This window comes from Lynx canadensis, chromosome A1 (genome assembly GCF_007474595.2).
Source record: "Lynx canadensis isolate LIC74 chromosome A1, mLynCan4.pri.v2, whole genome shotgun sequence".
In the NCBI taxonomy this organism is placed as follows: Eukaryota; Metazoa; Chordata; class Mammalia; order Carnivora; family Felidae; genus Lynx; species Lynx canadensis.
The window spans coordinates 1124242-1139808 of record NC_044303.2 but is presented as its reverse complement, the minus strand read 5'-3'; the positions used below and the strand labels follow the sequence as shown (position 1 = coordinate 1139808).

The window sequence follows — 15567 nt, the reverse complement described above, 5'->3', positions numbered from 1 at the left end:
TAATATTAATATTGTATGTCAACCATAGTTCAATGAAAGATAAAAAATAGGGGCACCTGGGTGGCTCAGTGGCTCAAGCTTCCCACTCTTGATTTCAGCTTGGGTCATGATCCCCTGGTTGGTAAGATCAAGGCCACACAGGGACTCTGCTGCCCCCCCCCAGCCTGCTTAGGATTCCCTCTCTCCTCTGTCTCAGCCCCTCCCCTGCTCGTGCGCTCTCATTCTATCTCAATATGGATAAACTCTATCAATCAATTAACTAAACAGAAAATTATTTGAAGACCTGGTAGAGTAGTATTTTTCAATTGAAAAAACACCCAACTAAGTCTACATGACCATCACCTGCTACATACATAGACCTTCACGTTCTACAAGGGAGAAGATATTTAAGATGTGCTTTCAGAAGCTTAGGGTTTTTTCTTCCCTAGGATATAACCTTCAGTTCAGATCTCTCCAGGGAAAGAAGATGGCCAATCAGAGCAGATCCGGACTCCAATAAAGCAGCGATCGGAAGCTGCTTCGTGGAAATTTGAACAATCAGAGACTCTGATTTTGCCACATTCCCGCAATAAGTCCATCACTCATAAAGGGAATTCCGAGATCATTTTCAGCCTCTAGAAGGGTCAACAAAATTCAGTCAACTAATATATTAAATATTCCTGTCCAGGCCAGGTCCCGTGCTAAACCTGGGGATGCAAAAGCGAATCCTGAGAAGCAGAGAGAACACTTAAACTGAGACAATCATAGACAAGGACGGGCTTCCTTTCTTGCTCAGTGGGCTTTCGTGGTAGGCTTTCAAATGTGCGCGATACCAACCGTGGGGAGGAAAGAAGATACTAAAACCTTCACCCCAGTCTGGGCAAGCAGGCTAGGCCTCGCCCTGGCATCTGGTCACGAGGACCGGCGGGAATGAGTGACCTAGGGGGACACCTTCCCTGTCCCCCAGGCAGGGCCAATTCTCAAGTGCATCGGAACAAGTGCTTTAAAAATAAGTAATAAATAAATAAGAATCCCTATGGCCGCCGGCTAAATTAAGTGTGTTTGATGGGAACCAGGCTCGCGGCCACTATTTATAGCTCCTCGGCTCCCTTTCCGGGACGCTCCAGCCTGCGCCTGGGCGCGGCCCCCGACAGCATCCACGCCGCGGCTCTGGCTTTTCTGTGGCCGATGTGGCCAGCTTAACTGGGAACCCCATGCGCAGCGGCCCTGTTCCGTGCCAGCCATCTGGAACCTGCGTCCCCGGGCGGCGGGACGCGGGCGGGGCCGCGGGCCCAACGCCCACGCCCCACGGCTCAGGAGCGCCCCCAGAGCCGGGGTCGGCCCCGCGAGGGCAGGCGCACGTGCGCGCGAGGGGTGCCCCGGGGGCGGCCAAGGCGGAAACCCGGGAGCCCTTTGATCCCGCTTCCGCCCCTTGAGCGCCGAGAACTTTCAGTGGAGAACAGACCCGAGGCCCGCGGGAGCCCGGCGGCGGGAAAAAGCCCCGGGGCCCACATCCCGAGTGGGAGGGCGCTCCCGTGGGTAGGGGCGCGGGATGCAGGTGCGGTGGGAATGCGGGGCCGGTGCAGGGTGAGGGGGGGCGGGTGGGTGCGGGGCCGGTGCGGGGTGACGCGTGTGGGTGGGAATGCGGGCCGGTGCGGGGTGACGGGGCAGGGGGGTGGGAATGCGGGGCCGGTGCAGGGTGACGGGGGCGGGTGGAATGCGGGGCCGGTGCGGGGTGACGCGTGCGGGTGGGAATGCGGGGCCGGTGTGGGGTGACGGGGGCAGGTGCGGGTGGGAATGCGGGCCCGGTGCAGGGTGACGGGTGAGGGGGGGAATAAGGGGCCAGTGCGGGGTGACGGGGGCAGGTGGGTGGAATGCGGGCCCGGGCGGGGTGACGGGTGAGGGTGGGAATGCGGGGCCGGTGCGGGGTGACGGGGGCAGGTGCGGTGGGAATGCGGGCCCGGTGCGGGGTGACGGGTGCGGGTGGGAATGCGGGCCCGGTGCGGGGTGACGGGGGCAAGTGCGGTGGGAATGCGGGGCCGGTGGGGGTGACGGATGCAGGTGCGGGTGGGAATGCGGGCCCGGTGCGGGGTGACGGGGGCAAGTGCGGGGGGAATGCGGGGCGGTGCGGGGTGACGGGTGCGGGTGGGAATGCGGGGCCGGTGGGGGTGACGCGTGCGGGTGGGAATGCGGGGCCGGTGCGGGGTGACGGGGGCAGGTGGGGTGGGAATGCGGGCCCGGTGCAGGGTGAGGGTGCGGGTGGGAATGCGGGCCCGGTGCGGGGGTGAGGGTGCGGGTACGAATGCGGGGCGGTGCGGGGTGACGGGGGCAGGTGCGGTGGGAATGCAGGCCCGGTGCAGGGTGACGGGTGCGGGGGGAATGCGGGCCCGGTGCGGGGTGACGGGGGGGGGGGGGAATGCGGGGCCGGTGCGGGGTGACGGGGGCAGGTGCGGGTGGGAATGCGGGCCCGGTGCGGGGTGACGGGGGCAGGTGCGGTGGGAATGCGGACACTGTGGCGGAACGAGGGGTACAGGCGCGGTGTGGCGCCACGCGTGGTGCGGGGGCAAGTGCAGACCGACGGCGCACGAGAGGCGGTGCGGGGCGCGGCTGCTCGCGGGGGGCGGGACGGGGAGCGCGGGCGGGGCGCGGGTGCGGGGCGAGCGCGCGGGGCGCGGGCGGGCCGCGGGGCGGGGGCCCCCCGCTTCGCGCCTGCCCGGCACCGCCCCCGCGCGGCCCCCGGGCCGGGGTGGAGGCGGCGGGGGGCGTGGCGCGGCGGCCGGGGCTGCGGCGTGGGGGCGCCGAGCGCGGGGCGCGTGGGGCCGCGGGGATGCCGCCGGGGCGGGGAGGCCGGGCGCTGGCGCGGGCGCACGCGTGAAGTTGCACCGCACGTGTAAGAGAAGATTCTCCTTTTCAGAGCGGCCGGGAGCCCTGCTCGAGAGGGAGCGCACCGGGTCGCCGCCGCGGCACAGGGGGTAAGCGCGGGGCAGCGCCGGGGCGGAAGGACGGGCGGGACGCCGGCGCCCCCGACCGCCCCGACTGCCCGGGCGGGCGGGGCGGAGCGGCCGGAGCGCGAGCCCCGCCGCTCGCGTGCGCCCCCGGCCTCTCCGGATCCCGGGGGGATGTCCGGGGAGCTGTGGCAGTGACGGGTCGGAGACGGGGGCTCGGGAAACTTCGGGAATAGTCGGCGTCCCCGCGCGCCCCGAGAAGTCTGCGGAGCGCCGGCGCGCGGCCGGAGGCCGGCCGGCCGGCGGGGGCTTCCCGGCGGCGTTTTCCGCCTCGGGCGAGCAGGCGAGGCTCCGGGGCCTCGGACCTGCGGGGCGCCGAGGCCGCGGCGGGCGCTCGAGCCGCGTCCGCGGACGCACGGCGCGGGGCTGGGGTGCGGCTGGCGGCCGGGTGCCGCTGTGCGGGGGCGTCGGCGTCTTGTAGGGACGGCGTTGGCTCGCCTACTTCTTCCAAGAAACTTTTCGAGAGTCTTTTTTTTTTTTTTTTTTTTCCTAAGAAGTGCTTTAATCGTAAGTGCCAGGACCTAGGACTCGTTTCTTGGCCCCTCTGCCTGGGATGGTGCGCTTAAGGGGAAAGAACTCGCGGAAGAGCGGGGAAACCCTTCTCTGCCTTCTGTAGTAACCCCTTCCTGAAGGCGCTTCTGACAGTGAGTCGCAGTGTGGACGCCCTAGTGAACAGAATCCATCCAGGTTTCTCGGCTCAGGAACTGTGTGACCGAGACTCTAGGGACGAGTGGAGTCCTCCAGTGTTTGTTTTACAAGAGAGCGTCAAAATATGTCATTTAAGAATGGCCGTGTGAAAACAGCTGAGACGGGAATTATGCCTCGGTTCGTATTACTAGGGAATTCAAATCGGTGGTTTATGATACGCGCATCGCTTCCGACGGCCCGTCGATGTGCTGTGAAATGTACCGCAAAACAAACACTGAAAGCTTACAGAGGGACAGGGGGGCTTAGTTTTCCAACGGTCGGTGTGTTCAAAGTAAACGACAGCTAATTTGGCACATATTCCGCTGGTGCAGCAGTTTGATTCATGTCGATAAGCATGGGGGGGGGGGCGGCAGTGCACGTGCTCCTGTAGCATAAAGTAATTCAGGAAAATTTTACTGCTGTGACAAATGAGACGGTGCTGTTATTGACCAGCTTAAAGCCACCTTGAAATAATGAAATGTAACAAAATGTCACCGTTTGCCAATAAGAAAAGAATTTGGCGGGGCGCTTGGGGGCCCAGTCAGTAATTGTCGGACTTCGGCTCGGGTGGTGATCTCACAGCCTGGGTTCCAGCCCCGTGTCCGGCTCTGTGCTGACAGCTCAGGGCCTGGAGCCTGCTTGGGATTCTGTGGCTCCCTCTCTCTCTGCCCCCCCCGCCGTGGGCGCGCTCTCTCTCCCTCTTCTCTCTCTCTTTCTCAAAAATAAACTTAAATTTTTTTTTTGATTTTTGACACAGTTTCCTTGAATGTTACTTAAATTTTAAGTTGTGTTCATTTCCTTAACAAAAACAACTTTTACATACACACTTGAAACTTTGTGTGTATGTATCACTACCATTTTGGCCTCATGTATGTAAAGAATTTAAACTATAATTAGTCTTCCAGATGCTACCATTGCTTGAACGTGCCCCTGACACAGGAAATAGGATAGATTAGTTTTTTAGGATTTTACCTCAGTATCATATGTAAACGCACGAATAAACACTTGGTTTTGTAATGTGCTAAAACATTGTCAGAACGTTCTAGACAGCGGAACGGCCCTTGAGAAGTATTTCGCCCTGTGCAGATAGCATGACTCTCAGGATCTGTGTATTAAGAAACTCAACCAAACCCAAGGACTGGGGAGTCTCTCCCCGCTCCAATGTGGCGTGGCCATCACAGCACTGTGTGACGCTTGTCACACCATATTTCGATTAGTTTTGTCCCAAGTCTGTCTCACCCACAGACTGTGAATGAACCGCCTGAGGGTGAGGCCGTGTCTTACTTAGCACACTGCACACACCCACACACAACACACACACACACACACGACAGGCCTTTGCTAAATGTTCGCCAAATCGAAGACGGAAAAAAGTCCAACGCGTGTGGCCCTAAACAGCATGCATGGGTCTCTAAAACACTATGTTTTTGCCATTTCCATATAATGCGTAAAAGGAATAAAATAGCGATAAAGTTCAATCTGAATTTTCGTTCTTACAGTGGCAGGAAATTCTTCATCGTAATAACTGGGTTAGTATTCATCCTCTGGTGCTTTTTTAAAATCTCGGATCTTCAAAAGTATGACTTCATAATGGTTAATGTGAGCAGTTCCTGCACTCTGACATTTCTTTAATTTGAGGAATTAGTGGTCTGCTCTAAACTTAGCGTTAACAAACTAATGATACTAAAATGTAAAAATCACTTAATTTTTTTCATTCACGACCTGATTATCTCCATGAACTAACACTCTTTATTCATGAACCTCCATTTTGTATTAGCTTTAAAATGAATCTTTTATTCTAGAACATACATGAGATTTCCGTGTTATATCCTAATAAAAGTAGGTTTGAATAAAAGGGAAATTATATTTATACTATGGAAATTATTGCAAAAATAGAAACCATTTTGACAGATGGCATCTGTGCCAGTAATATAAATGTAACCATAAAACACCATGAGTATAAGGCCGAGAGGTTTCGTTCACTAAGCAAGAGTAAAGACAGTTATCTGAATTTGCTTCAAAACGACAATTCCAGGGGTGTCTGGGTGGCTCAGTCTGTTGAGCCTCCGACTTCAGTTCAGGTCATGATCTCACGGCTCGTGAGCTCGAGCCCCGCATTGGGCTCTGTGCTGACGGCTCGGAGCCTGGAGCCTGCTTCAGAGTCTGTGTCTCCCCTCTCTCTGCCCCTCTCCTGCTCGTGCTCTCTCTCAAAAAAAAAAAACAAAAAAAACAAAAAAAAAACATTAAAATTTACAGGGTACCTGGGTGGCTCAGTCAGATAAGCGTCTGACTTCAGCTCAGGTCATGATCTCACAGTTTGTGAGTTCAAGCCCTGAGTCAGGCTCTCTGCTGACAGCTCGGAGCCTGGAGCCCGCTTCAGATTGTGTCTCCCTCTCTCTCTGCCCCTCCCCTGCTCGTGCTCTCTCTCAAAAAAAGAAAAAAAAAACATTAAATATTTACAGGGTAACTGGGTGGCTCAGTCAGATAAGCGTCTGACTTCAGCTCAGGTCACAATCTCACGGTTTGCGGGTTCGAGCCCCGTGTCAGGCTCTGTGCTAGCAGCTGGGAGCCTGGAGCCTGCTTCAGATTCTGTGTCCTCTCCTCTCTGCCCACCCCTGCTTGTGCTCTGCCTCTCTGTCAAAAATAAATAAACATTAAAACATTTTTAAATGACAATTCCAATGTATATGATGGAGTAACGGGACTGTTAGCATGTCAGTAATATTTAGCCAAAATTTTAGCCACTTTGGACTGGGAGAAAAGAGCAAGGGCAGCTGTAGTCAGCCCAACAGTCTGCCTGGTGCATAACCCCGTGAAGTCACGCGGAAGGGGAAGGTGGGCCGGACCCAGAGGCAGAAGCCAGGAGTTTTCGTGCCGGCTTCAGCGAGCTGTGTCGCCCTCGGCAAATCACGGTACCCTCTCGGGCCCCCGCATTTCCCAGTCTGTGAAGTGAAGAGAACAGATAAACCAGACGGCTTCCCAGGTTCTTCTGGCTCCAAGATGCCGTGATTCCGTATCTCCTCGGTGGATGAGTAAGACTCCTGAAGGATGTCGCTTGGATTTATTTAGGGAGACTACCTTTTACTTGACCAGACTCTAGGAAGTCAGTACTTGGTATAGCGTTCACAGTGCCCCATCTTGTTTTTAGGACAAGAGGCTGCTCAGAGCACTCACGAAAGCACCCCTGTAATTTTCTTTTTCTTTTTGAATTTCCATCCAAGTTAGCTAGCATAGAGTGCAACAGTGATTGCAGGGGTAGATTCCTTCGTGCCCCTCCCCCATTTAGCCCATGCCCCCCTCCCACAACCCCTCCAGAGACCCTCTGTTTGTTCTCCATATTTGGAATTTTCTTTGTTGTCATTCACCCGCGCCCCAAGCCACCCTTCAGGAGGTATTGGTAAATTCAGCTTTATTTCAAGAGTAGGACTTTTGTTTTCATTATTCACTAATTAAAAGTTGAGTGCTGATGCGGAAATACATTAAAATTGACCCTAAATGACACCAAAATGTGTACATAAAATGTTTAAATAAGCGAAATTTCAAATGGTATTCTTAGGTCTGTCACAGAAGTGATGTTTAAAACTTTAATGCCATCTACTAATCGGCAGGAGACACTGGAGGCCTGCACAGGGTGATGGAACAGGGCAGACATTTGGAGGATTTAAAAAGGAAGCCAGGAAGGCATGAATAGTGCTGGAAGACAGTCGCGTTTCTAATTATGCTCCAGACTTTCTACATTTTTCTGTCAATTGAACTGAAGCTCAACCAGCTGTTAATTTTCTAGCTTAATATTAGAACTCTAATTGTGGAAATGGTGACTTAATACTGGTTTCTGGTAGGGATATTTATTTATTCACAGTATTTAAAGAAGAAATACCGTGGATAAAAAGTTAAGGGTATTTTTAGTGTTGTCATTCTTGAATATAAAATTCTCCAACATAAATTCTTGAATATAGGGGCGCCTTGGTGGCTCAGTTGGTTGAGCTCCGACTTCAGCTCAGGTCATGATCTCACAGCTCGTGAGTTCAAGCCCTTTGTAGGCCTCTGTGCTGACAGCTCGGAACCTGGAGCCTGCTTCCGATTCTGTGTCTCCCCTCTCTTTGCCCCTCCCATGCTCATGCTCTGTCTCTCAATAATAAATAAACGTTAAAAAAATTATTGAATATAAAATTTGAAGACATTTGTTTTTAAACTAATAACAGTTGTTTAAGTTGCTCCCAACTTAAAATCACCTCTCGCTCAGCTTTTAAATTACAGAATGTCAAAAAAAAAGAGAAACTGAGTTTTTCGCTTGACTAAGGATGAAAAGTATTAACCATATTTACCTTAGCCAAGTAAAGACTTTAGAGCATGTGACTTTTCAGGTGTTTATAAACAATTTAAATCCCTCCCCCAAACAATTAAAATCCCCACATGCAAGAGAAAATATAGAGATAATAATAATAATACATGGATGGCAGGTGTTTTGCATACGTTCTTATTTAATAAATAAAATAAATAAAAGTATAATTTAAGGGGTGCCCGGCTGGCTCAGTCAGTGGCTCTTGGTCTTGGAGTTGTAAGTTCGGGCCCCATGTTGCATGTAGAGATTACTTGAAGAATAAAATCTTTTTAAAAAAAGTATAATTTTATTAAAAAAATAATTTTTGAAATGTTTAAAGAGAGAGAGAGAGAGCACATGGGCATGTGCGGTGGGGGGCAGGGGTGGCAGAGAGAGGGGGACAAAGGATCTGAAGAGGGCTTTGTGCTGACAGCACAGAGCCTGACGCAGGGCTTAAACTCATGAACTGCACGATCATGACCTGAGCCAAAGTCGGACGCTTAACTGACTGAGCTACCCAGGCGCCCCTGAAGTATAATTTCAAAACAATTTCGTGTTTCTAGAGATTTATTCTCTGACAACAAAAATATATAATTCTAGCGGTGCTTTAAAGTTATTGATAAAGAAGTTGGAAAATCGGTGTTTTACGATTTCATTAAATCAGTCTGTACGATAGTGATGTCTCCTGCCAGCGCATTAGATTAGTGAAAAGTTAAGTAATAGAGCCCACGCACATTTTCCATTTAAAATAAGGAATCCCCTGGAACTGTATGGTAATAAATAATTTTACACTAAGATAGAGGATACCCTTAAATTATGTATGTGTATTTTATACTAATACTAGCAAATCCCAAAATCTACATTCCCTACTTAAAAGATCCATAGGAGATCTTTGGAGATTTGCTCTGTATACTGTACATACAGCATATGTGATAAGACATTGGGAAAAATAACAAAAATAAACTCATTCTTTTTCAAGCATATCAAAATTCTGTAAAGAAAAACTTCTAGCAAGACTTATACTTTAAAAGCTTCCAATAAACAATATTTGGAACCAAACAAAGGGATCTAAGTACGGATACCATACAGTTTCAAAATCATAAGAAAATACCATGGATAATTTTATGCCAATAAATTTGAAGCTTAGATGAAATGGAAAATTTTCTAAAAGATATAAGCTATCAAAATTGACTTAAGAGTAATAGCAGCCCTGTTTATGTTGATAACAGTTAATGAAGCTGAATTTGTAATCTAGGCTTCCTCCTGACCCCCTTAAAAAAAGACATTAATTCCAGATTCTTCTATAGGACATTCTTATACAAGCTTATTCAGGGACATGTTTAGTTTTTCAGGCTAAAATTATGTTCTTACCCAAATCCAATGGTAGTACCCCAAAAAATGAGACCAATCTTAGGTATGAACAAATAATCCAAAATAAAGTAGCAAATTGAATGTGATAGTATATTAAAAATGAGTAATACGGTGCTTCACCATCTAAAAAATTCACAACAGGGGGAAAAAAAGTACCAAATCCGATTTAGTAAATTCATGATTCAGAAACTCATTCATGATTTTCATGATTTAGAAAACAAAACCCAACAAACTTAACAAAGATTACAAGGAAACTTCCTTAGCCTGAAAAAGTTGAAACATCACACTCAATGCTAAAACCTAAGAAGCGTTCATGTTTAAGACAAAAATGTGAAAAGATGTCACCATCATCACATTGTGCTAGGAGTGCTGGTCAGTACAAGAAAACAAGACAAGAAAAAGAAATAACGGGAATTAGAATTAGGGAGGAAGAAACAAATCTATCCTTAATAGCAGATGAAATGGTTATATGTATATGTTACATAGAAAATCCAAAGGAGTCTCGTAACTATTTGAACAAGTAAGAGCTTTCGAACAAGTTTCTGGAGACAAGATCAGTTTATAAAAACAATGTTCCAGGGGCGCCTGGGGGGACTCAGTCGGTTTAGCATCCAACTTCTGCTCAGGTCATGATCTCGCGGTTTGTGAGTTCGAGCCCCGCGTCAGGCTCTGTGCTGACAGCTCAGAGCCTGGAGCCTGTTTCAGATTCTGTGTCTCTCTTTCTGCCCTCCCCTGCTCATGCTCGCTCTCTCTCTCTCCAATCTCTCAAAAATAAACCTTAAAAAAATTAAGGGGCACCGAGGTGAGTTCGAGCCCCGCATCAGCCTCTGCTGACAGCTCAGAGCCTGGAGCCTGCTTCAGATTCTGTCTCCCTGTCTCGCTGCCCCTCCCCTGCTCATTCTGTCTGTCTGTTGCTGTCTCTTTCTCTCTCTCAAATAAATAAACATTAAAGAATTAAAAAAAAAAACTATTTGGAACAACAAATCGAACAAGTATAAATTAGGGATAAAGCTAACAAAAGACGTGTAAGACCTTTAGCTCCAGTGTCCTAACACACTGTTGAAGGGCATGAAGAAGGTCTGTGCGGTGGGTCAGTTGTGCTTTATTGGCGGAGAAACTAGTTCACAAAGAGCTACATTTGAAGCCACCATAAATTTCGTTTGTCCCAACAAAGTCACGTTTAAGATTTCTGTGGGCCTTGACAAGCTAAATTTCATAGGGAAGAACAAAAAAGCCAACTTTGTGAAGAACGAAGTTGAGGGCTCGTCCTACCAGACAGTCACGTGTATGTAGGACTGTTGCCATTGGTGCCCTGCTGGTTGGTGTGACCGGTTGTCTTCTGGAGATGGAAAACAAGTCACACGTTACTCAGTCTGAAACTTCAGGGGTTCGGTTTCGTCCCCTGTTATGCTTGTCTGTGTGGTTGAACTTCTCCCGTTGCTGTGACACTGAATTGTAAGTGGCACCGAGCCAGCTTTTAAAAGCCCAGTCCCCATCTTGCTCTTTAGTCTTAGGAGCTCAGACAACACTAAGTGTTGGAGGTGAGGCTATAGTGTAAAAGAAGAAGGGGTCTTTTGTTATTCTGGTGAACTTATTTTGAATTCTGTTTCCTTTTTGAAGAGACCAGAATTATGGAAAAACTGTGGTAAGTACTTAATACGTAGGGGACGGTGCCCATGGCATCTGGAAATTACTATTTTAAATGTGAAAGCTTGAAATAGGCAGGTAAGGTTTAAACCTAATGGAAAACAGTTTTTCCACCTGCTAAAAAGATAATTAGATAAGCCACTTTTCATTGCATCACATTCGTGACTGGTTCAGCCTTCCGTGTTCTTTTAAATTTGTGCCAACTCAGGGCTGGCAAAAATTGGCTTTTGGGCCACACTGCCCCATACCAAACCTTAGCAGATATTACTAATCGAACATAGAACTCTTTCCGGCTAAGCCTGTATGTGACCCTCTTGGTCCTACTCAACAATGTTCTAGGCAGTCACAGGTAACACAAAATTAATTTGCCTAGCCATGCTTCATGTTTCGTTACCTCTAACTTAAAAACCAAGTAACAGTATTTTTAGTGTCAATGTTGTTACAAAAGGGAATCAAGTAAAAATACAAATGACACCTTTTGGGTGTTAATCTCCCAGAGTCCTAACTAAAAGTTGCATTTCCTAATGAGCAGCTATTCTGTAAGCTTGTCCTTCCGTACTCAACCTCCAAATGCTGGAGCACCCCACGGCTTGGTCTTCAGCCCCCTGTCCTCCCCTGCCCTCAGACGATCTCAGTCCAGTCTTGGATTTGGTGATGACTCCCCAGTGTTTATCTCTGGCCTCGACACTTGTATGTCTGATAGATGTCTCACATTTACCATCTCCAAAACAGGACTCCTGATTTCCATGCCTTTCCCAAACCTGTACCTCCTCTGGTCTCCCCATCCTTCCTCCTGTTCGGGTGGAAACCTTGGCTCTCCTCAGCACTACCCGATCCTTGACCCATCAGCACATCACGCTGGACCGACCTTCAGAGTCTGTGCAAACTCAGCCATTTGTCACCACTGTCACGTTTCTGGATCCTAGCACAGCCTCCTCACTGGACCCTCCGCGATCACCCCACCCCCTCCGCCCCACGGCCGTTCTCGGCACAGCAACCACAAGGGTCCTGTGAAGATGGAAGCCGGATTACGTCACTCTTCCGCTCAAACCCTCCAGTGCCCTCTCGTCTCACTTGGAGCATAAGCCGAAGTTCTCACCACTGTCTGCCGCCATCTGTCCACCTCCAGACTTCCTCCCTGACCTGTGTCTACCTGTCTGCTCCTCTGGACTCGTCCTCTGCCTGGACTCGTCCTCATATTGAGGCCCAGTTCTTCTCTGTGATGTCACCCTCTCACCCAGCCCTCAGCAGCCCCTGCACTGCCCTCTGTGCTTCCCCCTGCCCCGCCGCAGCTCTCCGTCTGCCCACAGCACGCAGCACCTGACCTCTCTTCTTCTGTCCCACATCTTTCCCGCCACAGCCTACGTGGCACCAGGCAGTGCTCTGTGTCGCTCAGCACTGAGCACCTCACAGGTAGTGTGGCCTTTGCTCAGTCCTCACTGAGTGGCCGCAACCTGTGGTCTGGCTGTGCGGGGAACTCGGGGAGCCCGGTCCCTTTCTCATCCCCTCTGTTCCCTGGTTATCAAACCTTTTTTCTCTTCAGGGGCTTAAGTCCTGCCCTTGCCTGAGAAGATGACCGCCTGCTCGACCCCGCCGAGAAGAGCCTTGTCATCACCGCGGAGGATGCTCGTCCTGCGTCTGCCCTCGCAGCAACCCCTCCCGTCCTTTTGCCCCGTCCTGCTGCGGGGCAGCCTGACCCCCCCCCCCCCTCCTGTCCCTGTGACTCCGCCTCTCTGATGCCAAGCACCCACAGCCTTCCCTATCTTGAAAACACCTCCACTGGGCCTTGTTACCCGTTTCGTGTCGCCCTTCCTTTAGGTTCTAGACCTACTGAACAGGACTCTCTGTGTCATGCCTCCATTTCCCTCCCACACTCTGCCTCTTCAGCTCCCAGTCTAGGCTTTTGTTTCTGCCCCAACGCTCCCACTAGACTGGGCACTTAAAGACCATCAGTGGCCTTCTTATTGTGAGATCAAAGCCTGTGCTTTATGCCCATCCTTCTCGAACACACAAAGAATGCTGACACTGGTCGTCACCTCCTTCTTCAAAGTCCTCCTTCGGCCTCCTCGCTTCCGTGTCACCCTCGTTCTCCGGTCGTGTTGACAGCGGTCAGAGAATGTGCCTTCGGAGACACGAACAGCGCTCCAGCAGCGACGTGGGCCGTGCTCGTACTGACGCCCAACGTAATCTTGCATCTTAGTAGCTCAGCCAGGGCTCTGTGTTGGGGTCAATTCGGTAAAGAAGGAAGGGTCTTCTGACATTACTTTGAAAGCAAAAGCAACTACAAGCCAGACAAGGTGAACGTGTCTGGCAGAGCTGATCGGGCCCCCGCTGGGGAAGGTCCCTTCCCTCCACACTGTCCGGGCATCGCCGCTCTCCGTCATTGCTTAGTCTCAGGCTCTTACCCAGTCGGCCAGTCCCGCCATCCTTCATCGAACACGGACCACACACGCCGAGGGCGGTGAGTCCTTTCCCATGCTGTCTTCATCCGTTTCGCTGGATTTTCCACAGACGTCCGTCCTTTGTTCTCTGCTCTGTCGTCTTCCCCCGGAGAGTGGAGCTACACTGCGGACCCTCTCCAGCCTTTTCTGGTTCTGCGTCTCCAGCTTCCTCCTGGGCAGCTCACCCATCTCTCCCACCGGCTTTTGATCCGGAAAGACAAAACCACCAGTCTTCACCTTGTCTCCCAATCCCAAATTAGCAAGCCTCCCTCAATGTTTCTGTCTTCAGACGACCCCCTGATTTTCCCACTCAGGCTCAGAAATGTGAGCTTCGTCTTTAATTCATGCCTCTCCCTTCCACTGACTCTCGGCAGACTCTACATCCTGCTTTATTTTTGTCTCCAGACTGTGTCTCCTTTCTGTCCTTCCTTTTTCCATTTGCTGCTGCTGTCATTCAGCCCAGGCCTTCAGCACTCACTTGGAGATTATCACTCTTCCTGAGTCCCCACTGGCCGTTAGAGGGGCCCCTTCTTTCCTGAACAGCACTTTCGGCCTATCTCCCGCTCTCCAAGTGGTTTGGCGGCCCTCGAGGTCCTTCCTTCATCTGTCCCACGCGTGTTTACTGAACGCCTACTATGTGCAGGCCACACAGCTCTTCTGTGCAGAAGCAGCCGTTTAAACTCACCGCTTCCTAACACCAGGTCACACATATTCCGCTGCCAAGGGAGCGTTGTTCTGGCCTTGAAGTGCACTCCTGTCCCCTGCCCAAAGCCACCTCTCTCAATCGCCGCTCAAATTCCACTCTCCCCTGGCTAGCCTTCCCCGCCTGCATGTCCTCGTATTAATCTCCTTTTCTCCGAGATCCCTCTGCACCTGTACAGCTCCCCATTTTCCTGAGTTCTCCCATCTCCACAAACAGATTCCCAGATAGACGCCATGTGTTTACTTCCACTGTATTCAACAGAACCTGTGGCCCAGAGTTGAGCACAAGACGGTCACTGAATAGATAGCCACTGATTGATCCCAAGGGACACCTAACACCTCCTGAAGGCCGAGGGGAACCTGTATACCTCTGGAAGGGAAAGTAGAACGGTCAGAAGAAGGGGAAGCAGCCACGTATACACTAGGCAGCATCAGCTCTTGTTCTGTGTTGGTGTCAGAACCAAAGTTTCCCTTGAGATAAAAGCGAAAATCCCATTAAATGCCACTTCGTGGAGGTAACTGACGTCCGGGTACTCGAGGACCCCACTGCCGCTGTGGGAGAGCAGTCACCTAGAGCGCACCACGCTCTGCAGTGAGCTCACGGGCATCGCGGAGTTAAGCGCTCAGCCCTGGGAGCCGCCAGGAGCTGCTCTGCTTGCGTCCCGAAATGGCCCAACGCCGACAATAAGAATACACCCGTTTTCTCCTCAAGCAGGAAGCTATTTCACTCGCTCACCTTGTGTTCGTGTCACTGGCTGGCAATGCCCAGGGGATCGTGAGGCTTCCTCTGGTCCGTTGCTCGTCCTTACTTAGCGGCAGAGCCTCGCTGTTCAGACTGCGCTTTTTCATCCTCTGCTCTCGTCCTCTTACTGAACTGGTATGAGGGGTAGGATCCAAAAGTGGTGTTGATAAAACACCGTAAGAACGTCTGCGCGGCATCTGGAGCGGACCGGGGCGACTCTGAAGAGAGGGGATGTCACTTCTACCGTGGGTCTCCCATCTATCTGACCTTGACCCATACTGCCGGCCTTGTCGTAGATACTCCTCTGGTTAATGTTTTTACTCACTCATTCATGTATTTTCCAGAAGAAAACCCAAACTGTGAAGCGTGGTAGTGCTAAGACTCAGCAGCGAACATCAGGATACAAAGAGGCCGGCCCTTGCGTTGGGGGAACTCGGCAGACTGCCGTGGCGGGAGAATCCAGTTTAAGCTCTGTGTCATCGGTGACAGCCGTTGTCAGGATCTGTGATGCATCTCAGAGACCCCAGGGTCAGTCTCCAATCTGACACTGGGCTCACGTCCCATGTATCAATTTGTCTTTTGAGCGCTTACCAGGGACATGATTAAAGAGGTCAAAGGAATAGACACCCTAATGAAAGAACAATGAACAAAGAATCAGGTTTTTTCAAAAAC

General features: G+C 50.9%; 1 protein-coding gene across 1 annotated transcript; it reads right to left on the bottom strand.

Moving 5' to 3' along the window:
* Nucleotides 1-1292: 1292 nt before the first annotated feature.
* Nucleotides 1293-14761, bottom strand: LOC116738357 (basic proline-rich protein-like). Its single transcript, XM_032595064.1, has 2 exons — nucleotides 14724-14761; nucleotides 1293-3378 (listed from the first exon to the last, which is right to left on the bottom strand). Exons 1-2 carry the CDS (start codon nucleotides 14759-14761, stop codon nucleotides 1293-1295), a joined length of 2124 nt encoding a protein of 707 aa, XP_032450955.1.
* Between the last annotated feature and the right edge of the window lie 806 nt (nucleotides 14762-15567).

What these genes read in the sequence shown, in the direction of transcription:
- LOC116738357 (XM_032595064.1), bottom strand. Translation starts at nt 14,761, where the DNA reads ATGCCCGTGAGCTCACTGCAGAGCGTGGTGCGCTCTAG. An exon ending in CAGAGCGTGGTGCGCTCTAG is followed by an intron (nt 3,379 to 14,723) that starts GTGACTGCTCTC and finishes GCCCCCGCACAG; the next exon opens with CGGCACCCGGCCGCCAGCCG.